The sequence below is a fragment of the Globicephala melas genome, chromosome 3 (assembly GCF_963455315.2).
Source record: "Globicephala melas chromosome 3, mGloMel1.2, whole genome shotgun sequence".
NCBI classification, from domain to species: domain Eukaryota; kingdom Metazoa; phylum Chordata; class Mammalia; order Artiodactyla; family Delphinidae; genus Globicephala; species Globicephala melas.
The window spans coordinates 57,588,534-57,605,991 of NC_083316.1; the positions used below are offsets into that span (position 1 = coordinate 57,588,534).

The following is a 17,458-nucleotide window of genomic DNA, read 5'->3' on the forward strand; positions in this document are numbered from 1 at the left end:
ACCCTGTTGGGCCTTCTGCTCCAGTGTGATGCAGCATCCTGTGGATCTCTTTCAGATTACAAACAGTCAATAACATTACGTAACTGGAGTGTATGTATAACTCAGATTCTTACTGAGTACTTATTCTGACAGATCTTGAGTGTTAGGATTTTCATGTTCAGTTGTTAAGACTAGGTTTGTTTTAAGGTGTGTCTTGATGTCGATGGAGTTCACGGGCCTAGCTTTTTCAAATGTAAGCAAATGTATTCTTTTACATGTTTCCAAAGTAATGTTGATCATGGGCCAGCTGTGTGCCAGGCACTGAGTCATTGTAGGAGAAATACAGGAAGACAAACTCTATACAAATTAGACAATTTAAACATACACAAATAATTGAGATTTTAGTAGTCAGTTGCCATTCAACTCAATAAATACAGAGTGACTTCAGTTTGCCATGTACCATGCTAGGTGTTAGGAATAAAAAACTTCCAGGATGCCTTCAGCCTGTAAGAAGATACAGTCGGGAAACAACCATAAGACACAGCGTCAAACACCAACAGCAAAAACCCAGACACAAACCAAGGGGGATGTGAAGAGGCACAGGCCGAATTTTTGAAGCAGAGAACTGGTGTGTGTGGCTTTGGCAACCCTGAAATAATCCCAAAGCTCTAATAAATGGGTAGGAGTACCTCCACAAAGTTTGAGAGAGACCATGGACTCAGAGTCCATTTCTGCCCCAGCTGCTGACCAGAGAGGAGCACCTCTGAGGACAAAAAGTGGAAATGGAGGCTCCTTGACATCCTTGGCCTCTAGTAGCCTGTCCTGCTAGGGTAACAGCATCTCCTTAGAGGACACCTTGGAAATTGACGATGTCTGTTTCCAAAGGATGGTGTGCTCCTAGCACTTGTTTTCCACGGATGACCTCACTGAACATGAGTGAGAGGTGATGTGAACGTGCACCATAGTGCACAGAACAACATTGTGCCAGTGATGAGCGAAGCTGGCTCCAGCACCTCCCTGACCTTGCACAAGTCACTTGACCTCTCCACATCTGTAAAATGAAGTTTCTGGATTAGATGCTTCTGATGGTTCCTTCCAGCTCTGACATGTTTACTATTACTATTCTTACTTTGACAATCTCTTTGATAAAATATATAAGACAAACTTTTTAAATGAAGGAACTAATATTACATGTTTTTCTTTTCAGTTTCTCTACATAGAGAGTCTCTCCTGCACCTGGCTGTGAGATGGGGCCTTGCTAAGCTTTCCCAGTTCCTCCTGTGTCTCCCTGGAGGAGTCCAGGCCTTGGCTTTACCCAACGAGGAGGGTGCCACGCCATTAGACTTAGCTTTACATGGTGGATGCTCCAAGCTGTTTGAAGACATCACAAAGTGAGTTTGGATACCTGATAGATTCTCTCTCAGTCTGTTTCTCTGAAATCTTCCAAGCATTATGGAAAAATTAACCAAACCACGAGCTAACATTGGTTTATATTTTACCGTTAGTTCCCATGTATAAAGTACAGATACACATATCGTACATAAACAGATATACACATATATTTGGTATTCATATTTCATGGGGGAGAGGGAGTCAGGAAAAATGTCTTAAAAGGCTCCATGGTTGGGGGGGTGGCTGTAAGAAGAAGAAAAATTGGGAAACACTAGCCTAACCCCTACTTATCTTTCAGGTTTTTGCTTAAATGTCACTTCATCAGAGAGGCCTTCTCTGTTATGGTCTTTTACAATTATGATTAATTTACAGTATTAATAGTGATTAAAATTATGATTCATTTATAATATAAATCATAATTTATAATTTTATATATATAGTCATCATTTATTTCATATATGTCTCCATCCTAAATCATTTGAGGACTGAAACTATTTGTTTTACCCACTGTGTTCAGCATATACATTCATTGAAAGAATATAAGTTTTTGTTGAATCAATGAATAACAAACAAACCCCAAGATACTATGTAGCCAATGGGCTGGTTATTAGGATCTAGAGATAATGGAAATGAAATAATTTGTCAACTGTAAAGTTCTCTATGTTGAGGATGATGCCAACATTTTTAATGTTTGTTACTTAGAGTGGTTCAGATTGGTCATTATATCCTATACAGTGGTTTCCTTGCCTTAACATGTGGTAAAAAATAAGTGGGAAACTACAGTGAAAATGACAAATTACTACATAAATATTAAATATTATCAGTGTTATTACATGGTGTGTCTTAATGGACTGGTATGTTTCATTTGTCCCATGGAACTCAATGTAATTAATTTACGGTCATATGCTACCTAAGTGCATGTTGAAGTCACAGCTTTCTGTTTATTTTTGTTCTTACTTGGTCAAGTGACCGCCAACTAAGGAAAGAGCCCATCCCAATGGAATTGCCTTTATCTTTGCTCTACCGTGACCCCACTTCCTTTAGCTAAAAAGGGCAAGACAGGACCACTTCCTCTGACTCTGTCATTGTGGATAGTTCAGGGTTACACTGAGGACCCAGAGCCTCACTTCATCTTTGGTAGCTTTGTATCTTTCTGTTGTGTCCAAGACCAGAAGATGACATGTGTTTTTAAAGTTTACACATCCTCTATGTCAAAAAAACCCCAAACAACCTAATCAAAAAATGGGCAGAAAATCTAAATAGACATTTCTCCAAAGAAGACACACAGATGTCCCAAAAGCTCAACTTCACTAATTATCAGAGAAATGCAAATCAAAACTACGATGATGTATCATCTCTTACCGGTCAGAATGGCCAAAAAATCCACAAACAATAAATGCTGGAGAGGGTGTGGAGAAAAGGGAACTGTCCTACACTGTTGGTGGGAATGTAAATTGGTGCAGCCACTAGGGAGAACAGTATGGAGGCTCCTTAAAAAACGAAAAATAGAGTTACTGCATAATCCAGCAATCCCACTCCTGGCATATATCCAGAGAAAACCATAATCGAAAAGATACACACACCTGAATGTTCATAGCATCACTATTTACAATAGCCAAGACATAGAAGCAACCTAAATGTCCATCAGCAGAGGAATGGATAAAGAAGATGTGGTATATGTATACAATGGAATATTACTCAGCCATAAAAAAGAATGAAATAATACCATTTTCAGCCACATGGATGGACCTAGAGATTATCATACTAAGTGAAGTAAGTCAAACAGAGAAAGATAAGCATCATGTGATATCACTCATATGTAGAATCTAATTTAAGAAATGATACAAATGAACATATTTACAAAGCAGAAACAGACTTACAGATATGGAAAAGAAACTTATGGTTACCAAAGTGGAAACATTGGAGGGAGGGATAAATCAGGAGCTTGGGATGAACATACACACACTACTGTATATAAGATAGATTACCAACAAGGACCTACTGTGTAGCACAGGGAACTCTATTCAGTATTCTTTGATAACCTTTAAGAGAAAAAAATCTAAAAAAGAATGAGTATATGTATATGTATAACTGAATCACTTTGCTGTACACATGAATCTAACACAACATTGTAAATCAACTATACTCCAATAAAATAAAAAATGTTTACACATCTAATAAATCCATTCATGGATGGGATCAGAAGTAGACTGTAAGCTAAATTTTGATTATGTGATGGAGTTTCCATTTTCTAAATTAATTACAAAAATCTTATTGCTCAGCCTGAATCATTCACTTCAGTGGCTTGTAGTTGGCATGGGGCATTGTTTTCTAGAAGATTCTGAAGTCCTTGCAAATAATTGTGTCAAGAGTTTGGGGAGATGCCGCAAATCTTAGAGTACAGGTGCTCTTAATGGATCTCTTTTGTCACTCCATGTGACAGAGGTAGCATTTTTGTGGTGGGAGCTATACTATAATTTTGCAAATATACAAATGCTGATTAACAAAATGAGGTAATGGAAGAAGAGAAAAGAGACATAGAGCTAGTTCTGTGAACTGAAGAATCTGGGAGCGTCTGGGGGCTGTGACAACATGCTGAGGCAGGCTGTAACCCGGGACCACTAGCGTCTCCCTCCCGAGGCCTCTTTACCATTGCTACTACATGACCTATAGGCCATCCAGAATATTATGACATTAACCATGAAGCCTACATAGAGCTAATAAACGTGCAGTTGTTCTTAACCACAACAGAATGGAAAATAAGCCAATATTCAGGAATTTAGTTTGGGAATATTGTTCCTTTGTTTATGAATGAATTCAAGAATGCAACACGATCAAATTTATGCAGGTTTTAATTTGCATGAGGAAATGATTTACAGCAGTAGACCAGTGTGTTGTGAATATCTCGCTTGTTTGTAACATCCAAACCTCAGCATGCTCTCTGGAGATCATATCTGTTTTCCACTGTAATCGCCTAATAAACTGTCTGCTGCCAGCTAATTTGTGGTACTAAATGTGGTAGCCATTAAGGCCAGAGGCATCTTTTCAGGTTAAAGGGAGAATGAGGTAAAATGCTATGTTTAAGAGTCAGTACTGTTGCATTAATTATGTAAATCTTTATAGTATATAATATATGTGAACAGCTTTTCATTTGACGTCTTCTCTAGGTGGAAAAACAAAGATGACTTTATTAGGATCTATTTACATGATCTTATGTACCTATCTTCAGTAGGTAGCTTTTATGGCTTGTTTTGCCAGTTGGGTTTGTAATATCAGGGACAATGAAGGGTATTGGGACCGTGGGTTTTGATTTGTGATGTTTCAGCTTCCAGGGCAGACGTTCCCCAGGTTTCTCCCGAGTGCAGCTCAGCGAAGATGCCTCCCTGCGGTATATTCACTCATCAGAAACACTGACCCTGACGCTTAATCACACAGCCGAGCATTTGTTGGAGGCGGATATTAAACTCTTTAGGAAATACTTTTGGGATAGAGCCTTTCTCCTCAAGGTTTGTGCCCTTTATTGTGGTATAAGACATAATAACTCATGCTCTTTGAGAGTGCAGACAGCAAACTCGTTGTTTTGGGAACACTATTTTGGTGGGGGGGGTAGCACTTTCTTTTTTTCTAATGGGACTTTGAGGGACATGGAATTAGAAACTGTTACACCAGTAGAAGGAAGATTATTATATGATATTTTGGCGGCAGGTAGAAAATAGTAATTTGTGTAATATTGTTTCCTTTACTTTTCATGAACCAGTATCACTGATGTTTAATATTCTGATATTGGGTATTTTCTATTAACTTATTGACTGTATTATAATTCTTATCTAAAGCAGTTGCCTTTAGGGTTATTTTAAATGAATAATATCTTCTTCTGGGATTTCTTAAGGCTTAGATATAGTTAAGCCTTTGTTTCAGTGTACAGATTCTTCTTGAATGGGGACTGGTCACTTGAGACCAGTTCTTTTTCAAAGAGATTTTTCCCCCCTCCCACCGTGGCCCAGACATCAGCTTTGACAGTTATCAGAGCATGCCCATCTCAGGGTTTAAAATGTTTCATCTTCATTATTTTTATTTTTTTGTTGAATCTGGAAGACTGTAAAGCATATTCATATATTTTAATTATTATCAAGTAGAATGTTCTTTTGAGCAAAAGGGCTTCAGTCAATTTAGTCGAGAGTGCTCAGGGGTATAATGGATTCGCTCACCAGATCGTGTGACACCCCCCGGCAAACCCTCTGCCCCCGCAGGCTTCTCAAGCACGTCCATTAACAAGCACCAGTTTCATGACTATATAGGCTTTACAAAGTAAGCAGTCAGTTTACTGTTATCAGAAAACTGATATTGGTACTTATCAGTTCTGGCTTTTGTAAAATGTTTGCTTTATATAACTAAATTGAAGGTTTAACCAGAAACATTATATATCCAAGATTATTGCTTACTCCATATAGGGTTTTATTAAATAGTTAAAATAAACATGCTCTTCAGAGTGTGAACGACCTCTGTTGGGTTTAGGGAGTTTAGTGGATAATTTTCTGGCCTACAGTATTTCCTCATTTTGCTTAAGGGTACTTTCTGTTTAAAGAAACAGAAGTTCTCAGCCATCCCTGTGGCTTCTCACCCAGGCCCCCAGGGGTGGCTATTTCAGTGGGGCAGAGGCTGGGCCTGGCCCAGCAGCCTTACTCGGGGTGAGTGCCTCTCCCTGCAGTTTCAGAGGGGCAGAGCTCAGCAACACGTGTGTCCTTAGAGGGGACACTCAGACTACAGCAAGACCACAGGGCTCCTGCAAAGGCGAGAGCATGCTCCATGTAAAGCAAAAATTCTGAACATTCGTTGCATTATAAAAACTTCCAGCTTCTTCGGTCGGATTCGTGATTTCTTGTAACTTGAGATAATTATTACTGATGACATTGGGGGAGATGTAGGATGAGTAAATCTAGATGCTTTAATAATTGATTGTAGTGGACTTTACAATAACAAAGACCAAATGAAGATTACTTTCCAGTTTATCAGAGATTTTAATTTTATGGAAAACACTTGATAAAAGAAGAATCCATTGCAGTGGGATGGCCTTGTGTTCCAGGTACCAGCACCCCTTTTTCGTTCTTCCTGTCCTAAGCTTTTGGCTGGGTAGTGCGTAGGGAGACTGAGAAGGGCATAGGGTTGAGGTTCTTTAAGACACTGTGATATTGTAACTTACAATAAGAAATATATCTGGTCTCCGTCCATGGTTCTTGGCTCACAGCCCCCAGACCCTTAGGATTTCCTAAGTGTGGAGCGGATAAAGGTGTTTTTTGTTATGTTAATGGACAACTTTTGGAAAGCACCTAAGGATTGGGGCTAGTTACCTGTGGAGCCAATCGCCTGGTAAATTTCAGTTCCACCTCCAGGGAGGGGAAAGGGCCTGGAGATGGAGTTTAATCACCAGTGGACAGAGATTTAATCTGTCATGCCTACGTAATAACGCAAGCCTCCATAAAAACCCCAAAGGACTGGATTCGGAGAACTTTCTAGGTTGGTGAACTTGTGTAGGTACTGGGTGACGAGCCTGCTAGGAGGGGCATGGAAGCTCCGTGCCCTTTCCCCATACCTTGCCCCATGCATCTCTTCCATCTGGCTGTTCCCGAGTTATATCCGCTTATAATAAACCTGTAAGCTAGTAAGTGGTTGTCTTTGGCCTTCAGCCTGCGTGGTTAGCCCTCTTTTAACCCCAGGTACTCGTGCTACCGTCTCCTTAGTACCTCTCCAGACATATACCTGCTTCGGTCCATCCGTTAATTCCATGGCGGGCCCTAAAAGAGAGAGTACTGTGTCCTGGGAGTAAGGCTGGGAGCGGTTAATAGCCACAGAGGGTGGGTGACGGGGTACTGCTTGTTCCCTGCCTCTTTGTGATTTGGTCAGTTATGTATATTTTCATGTTCTCTTTGCTCTGGCCTCAGGATGTCCTGAAATAGTCATGAGCAAGGCACTTGATATGCTGAGCTTAATAACATGCCCGGCGGGGGTGGATTCGGGGCTCTGGGTCAGTTGTAGGGTTGCTTGCCTCAGTTTACCCATGTATTTGTTTTGGAACATGTGCTGATGCAGTCTTGGGCAGTTTTTGACACATCAACACATAATTCTGTCTCTTCGCATTTTCACTGGCTGTGGGGAATCTATTTGAAAGGAAAATACAGAGGGCTGTAAAGGCATCTTCTCTCTACAGATCACAGCTCAGTCTTGGCCAGGGACAGCCTGCACCAGCATGTACCAACATGTAGCTCATCCTGGGTCCTCCCTGTGATAGTGGTCCTACCCCCGTCTCCAGGCCCCCAATCCCTGTGTCTTAGGGTGTGGATGGAGGTTGGTCTAGGTGGGCAGATGCGTCAAACAGAAGTCCTTACAGGTTTCAAGACTTTCTGTTCTCTGTCCCCCTTTTGGTTCATGCGTCATGTTCCTGAGAACCTTCTGGTGATGTGATCTGGGGAAGCAGCGAGGACTAGTGGCAGGGACAGTTTTGGCCCTTGTCTCTGGTTCCTCCCGCTGTCTCTCATGTCATCCGGGGTGCTGCTTACATGTTCTCCCAGCAGCTTTACCACCCTATCAGCCCCTGCCTCTCCAGGCCATGCCTCTGGCCTGTCCCGGCTCTGAGATGCTCGATTGTGATTTTCATCTCTTGTTGCTTATCTGAAGCCTCAAATGGCTTTCAGTGATTTTTTTTTTTTTTCCTTCCTCTCTTAGGCTCTTGAAGAGCAAGAAGCCAGGTCAGAGGAAAAATCAGATATGCCCTCCAGCACTGCAGAAACCGAAGAAGGTACGCATGTTCCTTCCCGACCCCGGGAACCCAGAAAGAGCTCAGAACTAACTAGTCACCTGGGAGTTGAAGTGTGTGGTGGAGAAGAGCAGGAGCTGAGGGAGGCAAGAGCAGGGTGCTGGGGTGCCACTGGGCCCCGGGGTCCTCCAGCAGCGCCGCACCAAGGTACTGTGTGTTTCCACTTTTCATTCGGTTAGCATTTACTGGGTTCCTCCCACATTCCTGATCTTTGGGGACCTCTCCTGACACGCAGAGAGTGTTCCCCTCATTTCCAAGTTCAGTCCGTTCGTTCCGTTAAGTCCTCCGTCACTCACCTGTTCTCCAGCTTGCTCCACCTGTGTGGAGCTCCTGCTCTGTGCTGGCCCAGGGGGCCTTAGAGGATGGAGGCCGTGAGGGTGTCTTTGTTGCCGTGGGTTCTGGGGAGCACCACTGGCGTGTAGAGGTGACGGGAGGGGGCGCGCTGGGGGTTCTTCAGGGTACAGGCGGCCCTACCCAGCCCAGGTTGTCCTGCACAGCCCTGATGGAGCTTCAGAGACTGAATGTACAAATCTGCTCGAGGTGGGCGTCCACAGCAAGAGGTGTATGTTTAACATACATTGTCACTACTCTGTTTCACATCGTAACGTGGAGTCGTGTTGACGGCGCACCTGGACGTTAACACCCAGCTTGTAGGCAGGAATATCGTCCTTCGTTGTTTTCTCTAACTTGGCAGTTTGTCTGGGCATGTGATCTCTACTTCTATTCAGGTTCTTTCCCCTTTAATGTATGCAAGTAGGTCTGATCTGTTAGCAAGTCCTAGTAATAAACACGGGTTTTGATTCGCTGGAGTATCTTAGCCTCTGTTCTTGAATACTCCTGTACTATTTATATGGAACGGATTGTCGTTTTGTTTTTTGTTTTCCAAAACCCAGTGGTTTTAGGAATCTGACCATACATCACTATGTCTTCCAGGGTAGTCGGGGCAAAGGTTTTAATACATATTATCTTATTATCAATTACGATCCTTTTGCTTCATATTTTAGAGTGCTTTTTATTTTTTGAAACTAAATGCGAGGTTAGGTTTATTTATGTCTGGGGGTAGGGTTATATTATCTACTTAATTTCAGATCAGTGGAGCAGACATTACAAAATATCCATTAATGTAAAGCGACAATAGTCTGATAGGGCCGAGACGCAGCATGCTAGATGCTGGGGTTAGGGAGAAAAAATAGGACAAGACTCCTGTTCCCAAGCCACCAGTGTCGACAGCTGGAAGACCGGTTGTTCTAAGTGTGTGTGCCCCACGCACCTGCACTCAGTCCCGGGTTAAGCCAACCAGTTGAGCTTCCCACCCAAGCTGCACCGCTTGGGCCCCTGTGGAGTTGCCCTCGCTGCTCTCCCCTGTGGGTGGCGCGCTGGCTGCGTGGAGGGAGCTGCAGCTTACCGTACCTGCCCAAGGAGGTGTGGTGAGTTTCACACTTTCTCCTGCAGACCCGTGGGAGAAAACTCCGGGCTCATGTCAGAGCGCTGTCATCTCCTGAGCATTGGGCTTGGCTTTTACTACCCTGACAGTAACTGATCAGGTTTCTTGCTTCTAGTTGGCTGGTAAACTTGGTGCTAAGTTTCTGGCCTGCCAGTTGCAAATTTGTAGGGTACTGCTGACCGTGTTTTGATATTACCCTTATTTCTTAAGCCTTCACTCTTGCTTTTCCTTTTTTTTTTTTTTTAAATCAACTCCTGATTTTTACTCTATCATCGTATACATTTTTCTTCCCTTGTAATCCACCTCCAAACTGACTTAGAACAAAGTGAGGTCTAAACAAGTGCTGAAATTCTAAGTTCTTGCCCTCAAGGGACTGACAGTTTGGGACTAGTGCAGAAAAACAAGCTGTTCCAGCACAGTATAAGTGCTATAGGAGTCATAGGCAAGTAATACTGTGAGAACTCTGTGGCGTGTGATGGTGGGGTGGTCAGGGAAAGCTTCTTGGTGGAGGTGACCCTGGAGCTGTGATCTAAGGGAGGGAAGGGAATTCTAGACAATGGGACTATATGCAATACAGAGCCCTGAACCAGATGATGCGTTGGGGGAGATGCAAGTTGTTTTGTGGTCCTGGAGTATAGGGGTGTGTATATGATGCCAGGAACATAGGCCTGAAAGAGAGGCAGATCAGCAGGGCTTGTACACAAGGCAAGGAACTGCAACTCCACCTTGACAGCTCTGGGAGCTGTTTTAAGCAAATTAGATCAGGTTGTTATTTAGAAAGGTCACTCTGTGAGAGTGTGAAGAATAGGTTGGAGGGGCCAGGGGCTGCTGAGAGTAATACAGAAGACAGTCTGCACCATAGCAGTATAATGAGATTGGAGACAGAGGGACCGATGGATACTGTCCTGAAGGCGTAGGATGTCAGGTGGGTGTCAGTGGCAAGGGAGAAGGGTGATTCTTCCACTCCTGGTGGGACAGGCCTTACAGGAAGCAGGATCATGACAAAATGCCTACTCAGTTTTAGACAGGTTGAGTTTGATGGGCTCAGGGGGGCAGGCAAGTTAATACACCTGGCTGCCAGCTGGACTGAAGTCACTCAACCAATAAGCAAAAGAATTTGGACAGAAACTCAAGTTCTCTAACACCAGATAATTAACGTGTATATTTTACAGACCTTGTAGACCGTGCTTTTATCTGTATATGTTTGGAGGACATGTTAGAAACTGTGTGCACATTCCAGCAGAGGGCAGTATTCACCTAAAGTGAAAACATTCAATTAGCTTTTGTTCATTCATAAGCCTGCAGGTGACTCAGCTGGAAGAACAAAACATTTTGAGTGTAAAAGCTTGGTTGTTTGTTTTTTTTTTCCCTTTAACCCCCAAAGCAAACTTTCCCTTTGAGATCTCACAGAAGATTCTTAATAGATAATGTTCTGCCTCCTGGGGCAGTGGGTAGAAAGGGGACTTTTAAGTGTGTATCTGTAGCTGCCATTGATTAAAAGATTATAATACCTTTAGCTTGGAAATTTACTTTGTCTCTGGTGGTGTGATAAATGGTTTTATTATTGTCTCTGAACCAATTATGTTTCCATAATTTCATGATTGTAATTGTCCTCCCAGAATGATGGGATGTTATTCCAAATGAATTATATGGCCAAAAGGTCACCTCATTTTCACTGTGTTCAGATGAATAAGCTAATTATGAGTATGTATTGATCCACCAACTGACTCCGTTTTGTCCCTTGCCGCCTTTGTTGTTATTTGATCTCCTAGTCTTGGAGTTCCTAAAGAGCATTGTACCGAACACCAACCTTGGAAGATGCTCTGAAAAATAAGTATTCTTTGTCCAAATAAGTAGAAAATGCTATATATGAAACCCCCCTGTTGGAAACTGAGAATACGTTTAACGTTTTGTAGGTTCTAGTTAAGTCTTGCAGTCAAGAAACCTGTGTTTCTTGTTTAACCTCACAGTTCTCTAACTTGATCACGGGAGAATCCCTTTTTCTTAGCTCTCAGCGTCTCATGAAAATGGTCTGTGGAAGGTGCTTTGGAAATGTTGCTCTTCCTCATCTCCCCTGATCCTGCCCTTTCTTTTAAGCTTATGTCCTCCTTTTTCACGATCATGTGGGTTCTCTCCATCTATTAGTACATAATGCTCACACCGGGAGGGAGCTAGGGAGGCATTTTTAAAACTACTCATGGTCATCTTGAGTACTGAGATCACCCATGCCTTGCCACACAGCCCACTGTACCTTTTTTTTTTTTTTTTGTGGTACGCGGGCCTCTCACTGCTGTGGCCTCTCCCGTTGCGGAGCACAGGCTCCGGACGCGCAGGCTCAGAGGCCATGGCTCACGGGCCCAGCCGCTCCGCAGCATGTGGGATCCCCCCAGACCGGGGCCCCCTGCTGTACTTTTTGATGTTTTTCAGGAGGCTGCTGCCTGCCTAGAGTCTATGGGGCCATAAGACAGGCAACCATTGCAATACTGTTGACCACTCACTGTATGAATCTATTTTCTTTCATTATTTTGGAGTTTTTAAAAAACCCTGTGTAATTTGCTGTCTCGACTTTTATGTGACGAGTCCTTTACTGTGTTCACTTCTCCCCATTACTTATCTTCCACGTTCTCATTCAACGAGGACATAAGGAGTAGGGATTGGAACATGAGTGCCAGTCGCAAAGGGAGAGGGCACAATCATCTCCTTCAGGGCTGGGCAGCAGCTCCCAGTGGGCTCAGAGGCACTTCCTCCTCCCCATCCTGTGCGAGAGGCCATGGGTCCAAACGCAAGACCCGCTCTAGGCAGGCGGACGTGAGCCCTACAGGCCCGTTGACTTACCCATTCAGTAAGTCTTTTCTGAGCACCCACTCTCTGCCAGGTACTGTTCTCAGCACTGGTGATGAAGCAGTAACCAAAAAGGCAAAGAGAAAAAAGCCCTCAACTCATGGAGTTTCCTTCCATTGAATTTCACTCACGCCTTTGTGGAGTGACGAACACTGCTCGAGGTGCTGGGGATGCAGCTGGGAACCGAGCCAAGTTTGCACACTCAGGGAGCACACGTCCCAGTGGCCATGGAGAGAGGGACATTTCTGGGAGTCAGGAATCAATTCTCCCCATTTTGTACACAAGGAGGTGGCAGCAGAGAGAGGTCACATAACTTGTGTGAGGTGACACAGCTTGCCCAAGCAGTCCGAACTCAGGTGGGTAAATGGTTGCCCACCACACTGTAGATACCCACCACCCTTCTCTAACAGACTGTTTTCCTACTTAGTCTTCGGGCTGCTGCTCTAGAGTTCTCTCCAGCTTTTGTGTGATGGAAAAGTGCAAAATTGGAATCATTGCCTTGAAACGAGCTCTCCTCCATGTGACCGACCTGTCTCCTAAAGCCCTTACGATGGGAGACTGTGACCCACATGCAGGGACAGGTCTTGATGACACATCAGCAACAAGCAGACTCTGCTAAAAACCTCAGCTCTGCCATGAACTGGCTTCTGAACAGGATGCAAGTTACTCAGCTGTGTTTCCTTTTGTGGAAAATGGTGGAGTGGGAGTGTCATTTCATACTTCCTTCAAAATAAGGTTTAAATGAGAAAATACAGGTGGGGCACCTTGATCAGTATCTGACTGTGGACGCTTAGCCAACACTGTCTTGTGATGAGTGCAAGTTATAGCACGTGGCTAGAGCGGACTTAGTGGTGATCATGTGTGTGCTGGGATATCAGGACACAGCGCTTCACCTCGTGGTGACCAGGTGAGCAGATTTGCTGCTTGAACATTCCTTAGACGGGGGTACAGCTCTTCTCTGTGTGCTCTACGTGAGTGAAATGGGAAGAGGGAGTTGTGTGGTGGATTCTCCTTTTTTAAAAAATTTTTATTGGTGTCTAGTTGATTTACAATGTTGTGTTAGTTTCAGGTGTACAGCAAAGTGAATCGGTTTTATATATCTATATATCTCCACTCTTTTTTAGATTCTTTTCCCATATATGCCATTACAGAGTATTGAGTAGAGTTCCCTGTGCCATTCAGTAGGTTCTTATTAGTTATCCATTTTATATATAGTAGAGTGTATATGTCCATCCCAGTCTCCCAGTTTATCCCTCTCCCCTTTCCCTCTGGTAGCCGTAAGTTTGTTTTCTACCTCTGTAACTCTATCTCTCTTTTGTAGATAAGTTCATTTGTACCCTTTTTTTAGATTCCACATATAAGTGATATCATATGATGGATTCTCCTTATTTGAATATCTCCTGTGAGATATTATTGGAAAAACCAAGAAGTCTTTTATCCATGCAAAATTTCCTTTCCAAGATTTTTCGTTTTGAATACTGTGGCCCAATGTCTTTTTAGAACTGTTGAATACGGTTCCAATGTCTTATCAAGATGCAGGTCCTTTAACCAGGGTGGCTGGGACCTGAGGTGTTGGGGATTTAGGACAGCAATTAAGGAGGCTGTTCTGCAGGGGTGATTACTCAGCTGGATACACAGCTCTTATCTTAGCCTCATTGTGGAATATCCATCCAAGGGCTTGGTCAGTGTTGCTGCCTAGAAGCTAGGTACCTGGGCATTTGCAAGACAGTTACACTCCATACCCGTAGAACGTACTTCCTAGCCCCAGGAAGTCACCTGTGCTGCTTTCATTTGACAGAGAGGCTCAGTCTTCTCTCTGTTTCTTTTAGAGACTGACTTTGCCAGTCCATGTTCTCCTCCTGCCTACAGAAGAGAATGAGTTTCATCCTTAAAACGCCAAAATAAGATCTCAAGCTGATATGATGCTCATTTTGTATATTGTTATAATAATATTAGTATTTTCATATAAAGAAAAATTCTCCACCTTGCCTCCCCCAGTTCATCACAGAATTAAAGAATCCTAGTTTGAGCTGGAAAGACTCTCAGATTCCTCAGAAGTCACCTAGATACAACGGATTCTGCTCCCGTCTGCTATGGCTACTTTGCTCCAGCTGGGTCCGATCAGCAGGTTAGGAGGAAGGACAAGCATTTACTAAGCATATCAACTGAGGAGTCTAATACAGTTGAAATAAGCTTATAAGTTGAAGGTATATTTAAGGAGTTTTTCCCCCTGAATTGAAATAGACTCTAAGTGTGAAATCTTAGGGACATAAAAGTATTCCAAAGAGAAAATTGAATCTTGTTTATATTGTTGAAAGATGACTTTGCCTCATTTTATTCAAGCAGTTGAGTAAATTAGGAAAGTTCTGTCCTGACCTCAGTTTGAAGTATAATGATTTAGAGCTTCTGCTTAGTTGATAGTTGCCACCAAATTTTGGGGCTGAGGATGATATCTTTTATTTTACTCCATGACTTAATGTTTGACTGTTTGAGATCTTATGGGGATGGGGGGTGGGGAGGGTGGGAGAGAGTGCACACTCTAGATGTAAAAAATCTATATTATAAAAGCATATTAAACATAGAGTTACCATATGACCTAGTGATGACACTCCTAGATATATACTCAAGAGAAATAAAAACATAGATCTCCTTAAACTTACACACAAATGCTCAAAGCAGCATTATTCATAACTGCCCCAAATGGAAACAATCCAAAAAGTCCATCAGCTGAGGAATGGATATACAAAATGTGATCTATCCATACAACGGAGTAGTATTTGGCAATAAAAAGGAATGAGATACGGACACATTATAACACAAATGGACCTTGACAACATGCCTTGTGAAAGAAGCCAGTTACAAAAGACCACATATTGTATAATTCCATTTATGTGAAGTATCCAAAATGGGATCCATTAAGACAGAAAGTAGATTAGTGGTTGCTGAGGGCTGGGGTGGGAGCGGTGGTGGTCGGGGAGAAATGGGTAGCGAGTACAAATGGGTATGGGGTTTCTTGTTGGGGTGATGAAAATGTTCTAAAACTGGTTGTGGTGATGATTGCACAGCTCTGAGTATATTAAAAATCATTGAATTGTATACTTTAAATAGATGAATAGTATGGTATTGAATTATACCTCAAAGCTGTTATATATATGTATACATACATACATATATATACATGTATATACGTGCATATATGTGTATACATACATATATATACAAATACAAATATACAAATACAAATATATATGTGTACATGTGTGAAGGGAACATACTAAACCATTAATGGTGGATTTATGGATTTTTTTCCTCAGTCCCTTTCAAGTTTTCTGAATTACTTTTGTGACTCAAAAAAGTGTCACGAATAATTTGAATTAAAAAAAAACACTACGTATTTCAAAAAAGATGTCTTAGTTTTTTTCTGAAAGAATTCAGAGTAGAAATGTAAAAATTATATTGTAAAAGAGCACGTTTTGAGTTGCTTGAGGTCTTCTCTCGCCTTGGCATCCTCTCCCTGACTGCTGATCCTGGGGGCTTCGATCACTGGGGGCCCGGTTGAGCTTGTTAAATTATATGGAATGTTGGGACTCGTGGACTAACAGGGCTCATGTTGATATTTCTATTGATAAGTGCCTCATTGTTTCTCCCAGTCCATATTTATACTGGGAATGCCAACAGCTATCAGTTGGCATTAGTAAAGGTGGGATTAGTACTCCCACCTTTAGAAAAAAAAAAAAAAAGGGAGTAATTGAGATACTGAAACAGAAGATCAGAGTGTTATAATAGCCTGTGAATTGAGAGCAGTAGATGGTTTTTCAAATTTTTTCCCTTTGCCATTTTAATTCTCTAGCAGTTGTGAATCAGACATGCACACTAGGGTAAAATATTAAGGTGACTCGTGAAGTGAAGTCCTTAGTGAAACTCCAATGCGTAACTAGAGAGGAAAGGGTGACTTTTGGGCTTGCAGAGTTGAAGGGGTGGGAGGAAGCCAGGGGAAAAACATTCATCTGTCTTATCCAGCTGACAGTTCAGAAGCTGTGATGAAATAGCACCGGTATTGGAATATTTGAATTAGTAATTTAATAAAGTAAACAACTTTCCCTTTCTTGTCCCTCATGATCTGTTGCATCTCATCAGTTATTTTGGGCCATCAGATCTACATGGAGGAGAGAAACATTTATTCAGCATCTGTAATATGCTAGGCACCCTGCTTGGCCCTGGAGATACAGGTGTTGGGCTTAAATTGATTTGGACCCAGCCTTCCCAGAGCTAATAGTCTATTGGGAGAAGAGGATTCATTCAAAGACTGTGAACTACCCCTATGAGTCCCTTTGGGCATTTGTGGGGCAGACAGAGCAAGCTGAGAGCATGACCCGTGTTTTCCTTTGTGCTTTTGATGCTGCCCTGCATGTCTAACCCAGTTGGGGACTTGATCGTGGAGAGCTGAACCTGAGGGTCGGGGTGAAGCAGCAGTAGTTGTCTGGCTGGCTCTGATCGAGATCCTTTTTGCCTCCTTCCTGGGGGAGGAGTCAGATGACACAGCAAATTGTAGCTGAAGGAGAATACTGAGCACCCTGTATTTTCCATGTAAGCTTTGTCTTTGCTTAAGTCCAGCCTCCATGGTCCCATTTCTCAAAAGGAGACGGTATGACTTGTGCCCAGAGTTGAGCTCTATTAGGCTAATCTGTTTCCTAACAAGACACTGGTATTGATCTTATGCTGTTTGCTAGTGCAGTGTCCCTGGTGAACATGAATATTAGAGATTATTTCTTGATCCATTATAGTATGGCAATAAAAAACATGTTTATGATGTTTGGCAAATCTGATTTAGGAGGTGGAGATCCTTACTTCTGGGTAGGCCTTGAAAGGGAGATTAATAGGTCTTTAAAACAGAATAGCTTGGGGTTACTGATATCATTATCTGCTGAAGGTTGCTATAGCAATGAGTGGTTTGATTGCACTGTGCAGTTGGTGGTGCAGTGGGTGAGTGT

The 17,458-nt window shown here is 42.5% G+C and overlaps 1 protein-coding gene across 1 annotated transcript in view; it reads left to right on the plus strand.

Annotated features, from left to right (window-relative positions):
• ARHGEF28 (Rho guanine nucleotide exchange factor 28) overlaps nucleotides 1-17,458 on the plus strand; it is a 310,421-nt gene that overhangs the window by 142,331 nt on the left and 150,632 nt on the right. The window contains 3 exon segments of the mRNA XM_060295886.2: nucleotides 1,187-1,370; nucleotides 4,697-4,877; nucleotides 8,092-8,164. Of these exon segments, the coding sequence (XP_060151869.1) occupies nucleotides 1,187-1,370; nucleotides 4,697-4,877; nucleotides 8,092-8,164 (438 nt within the window).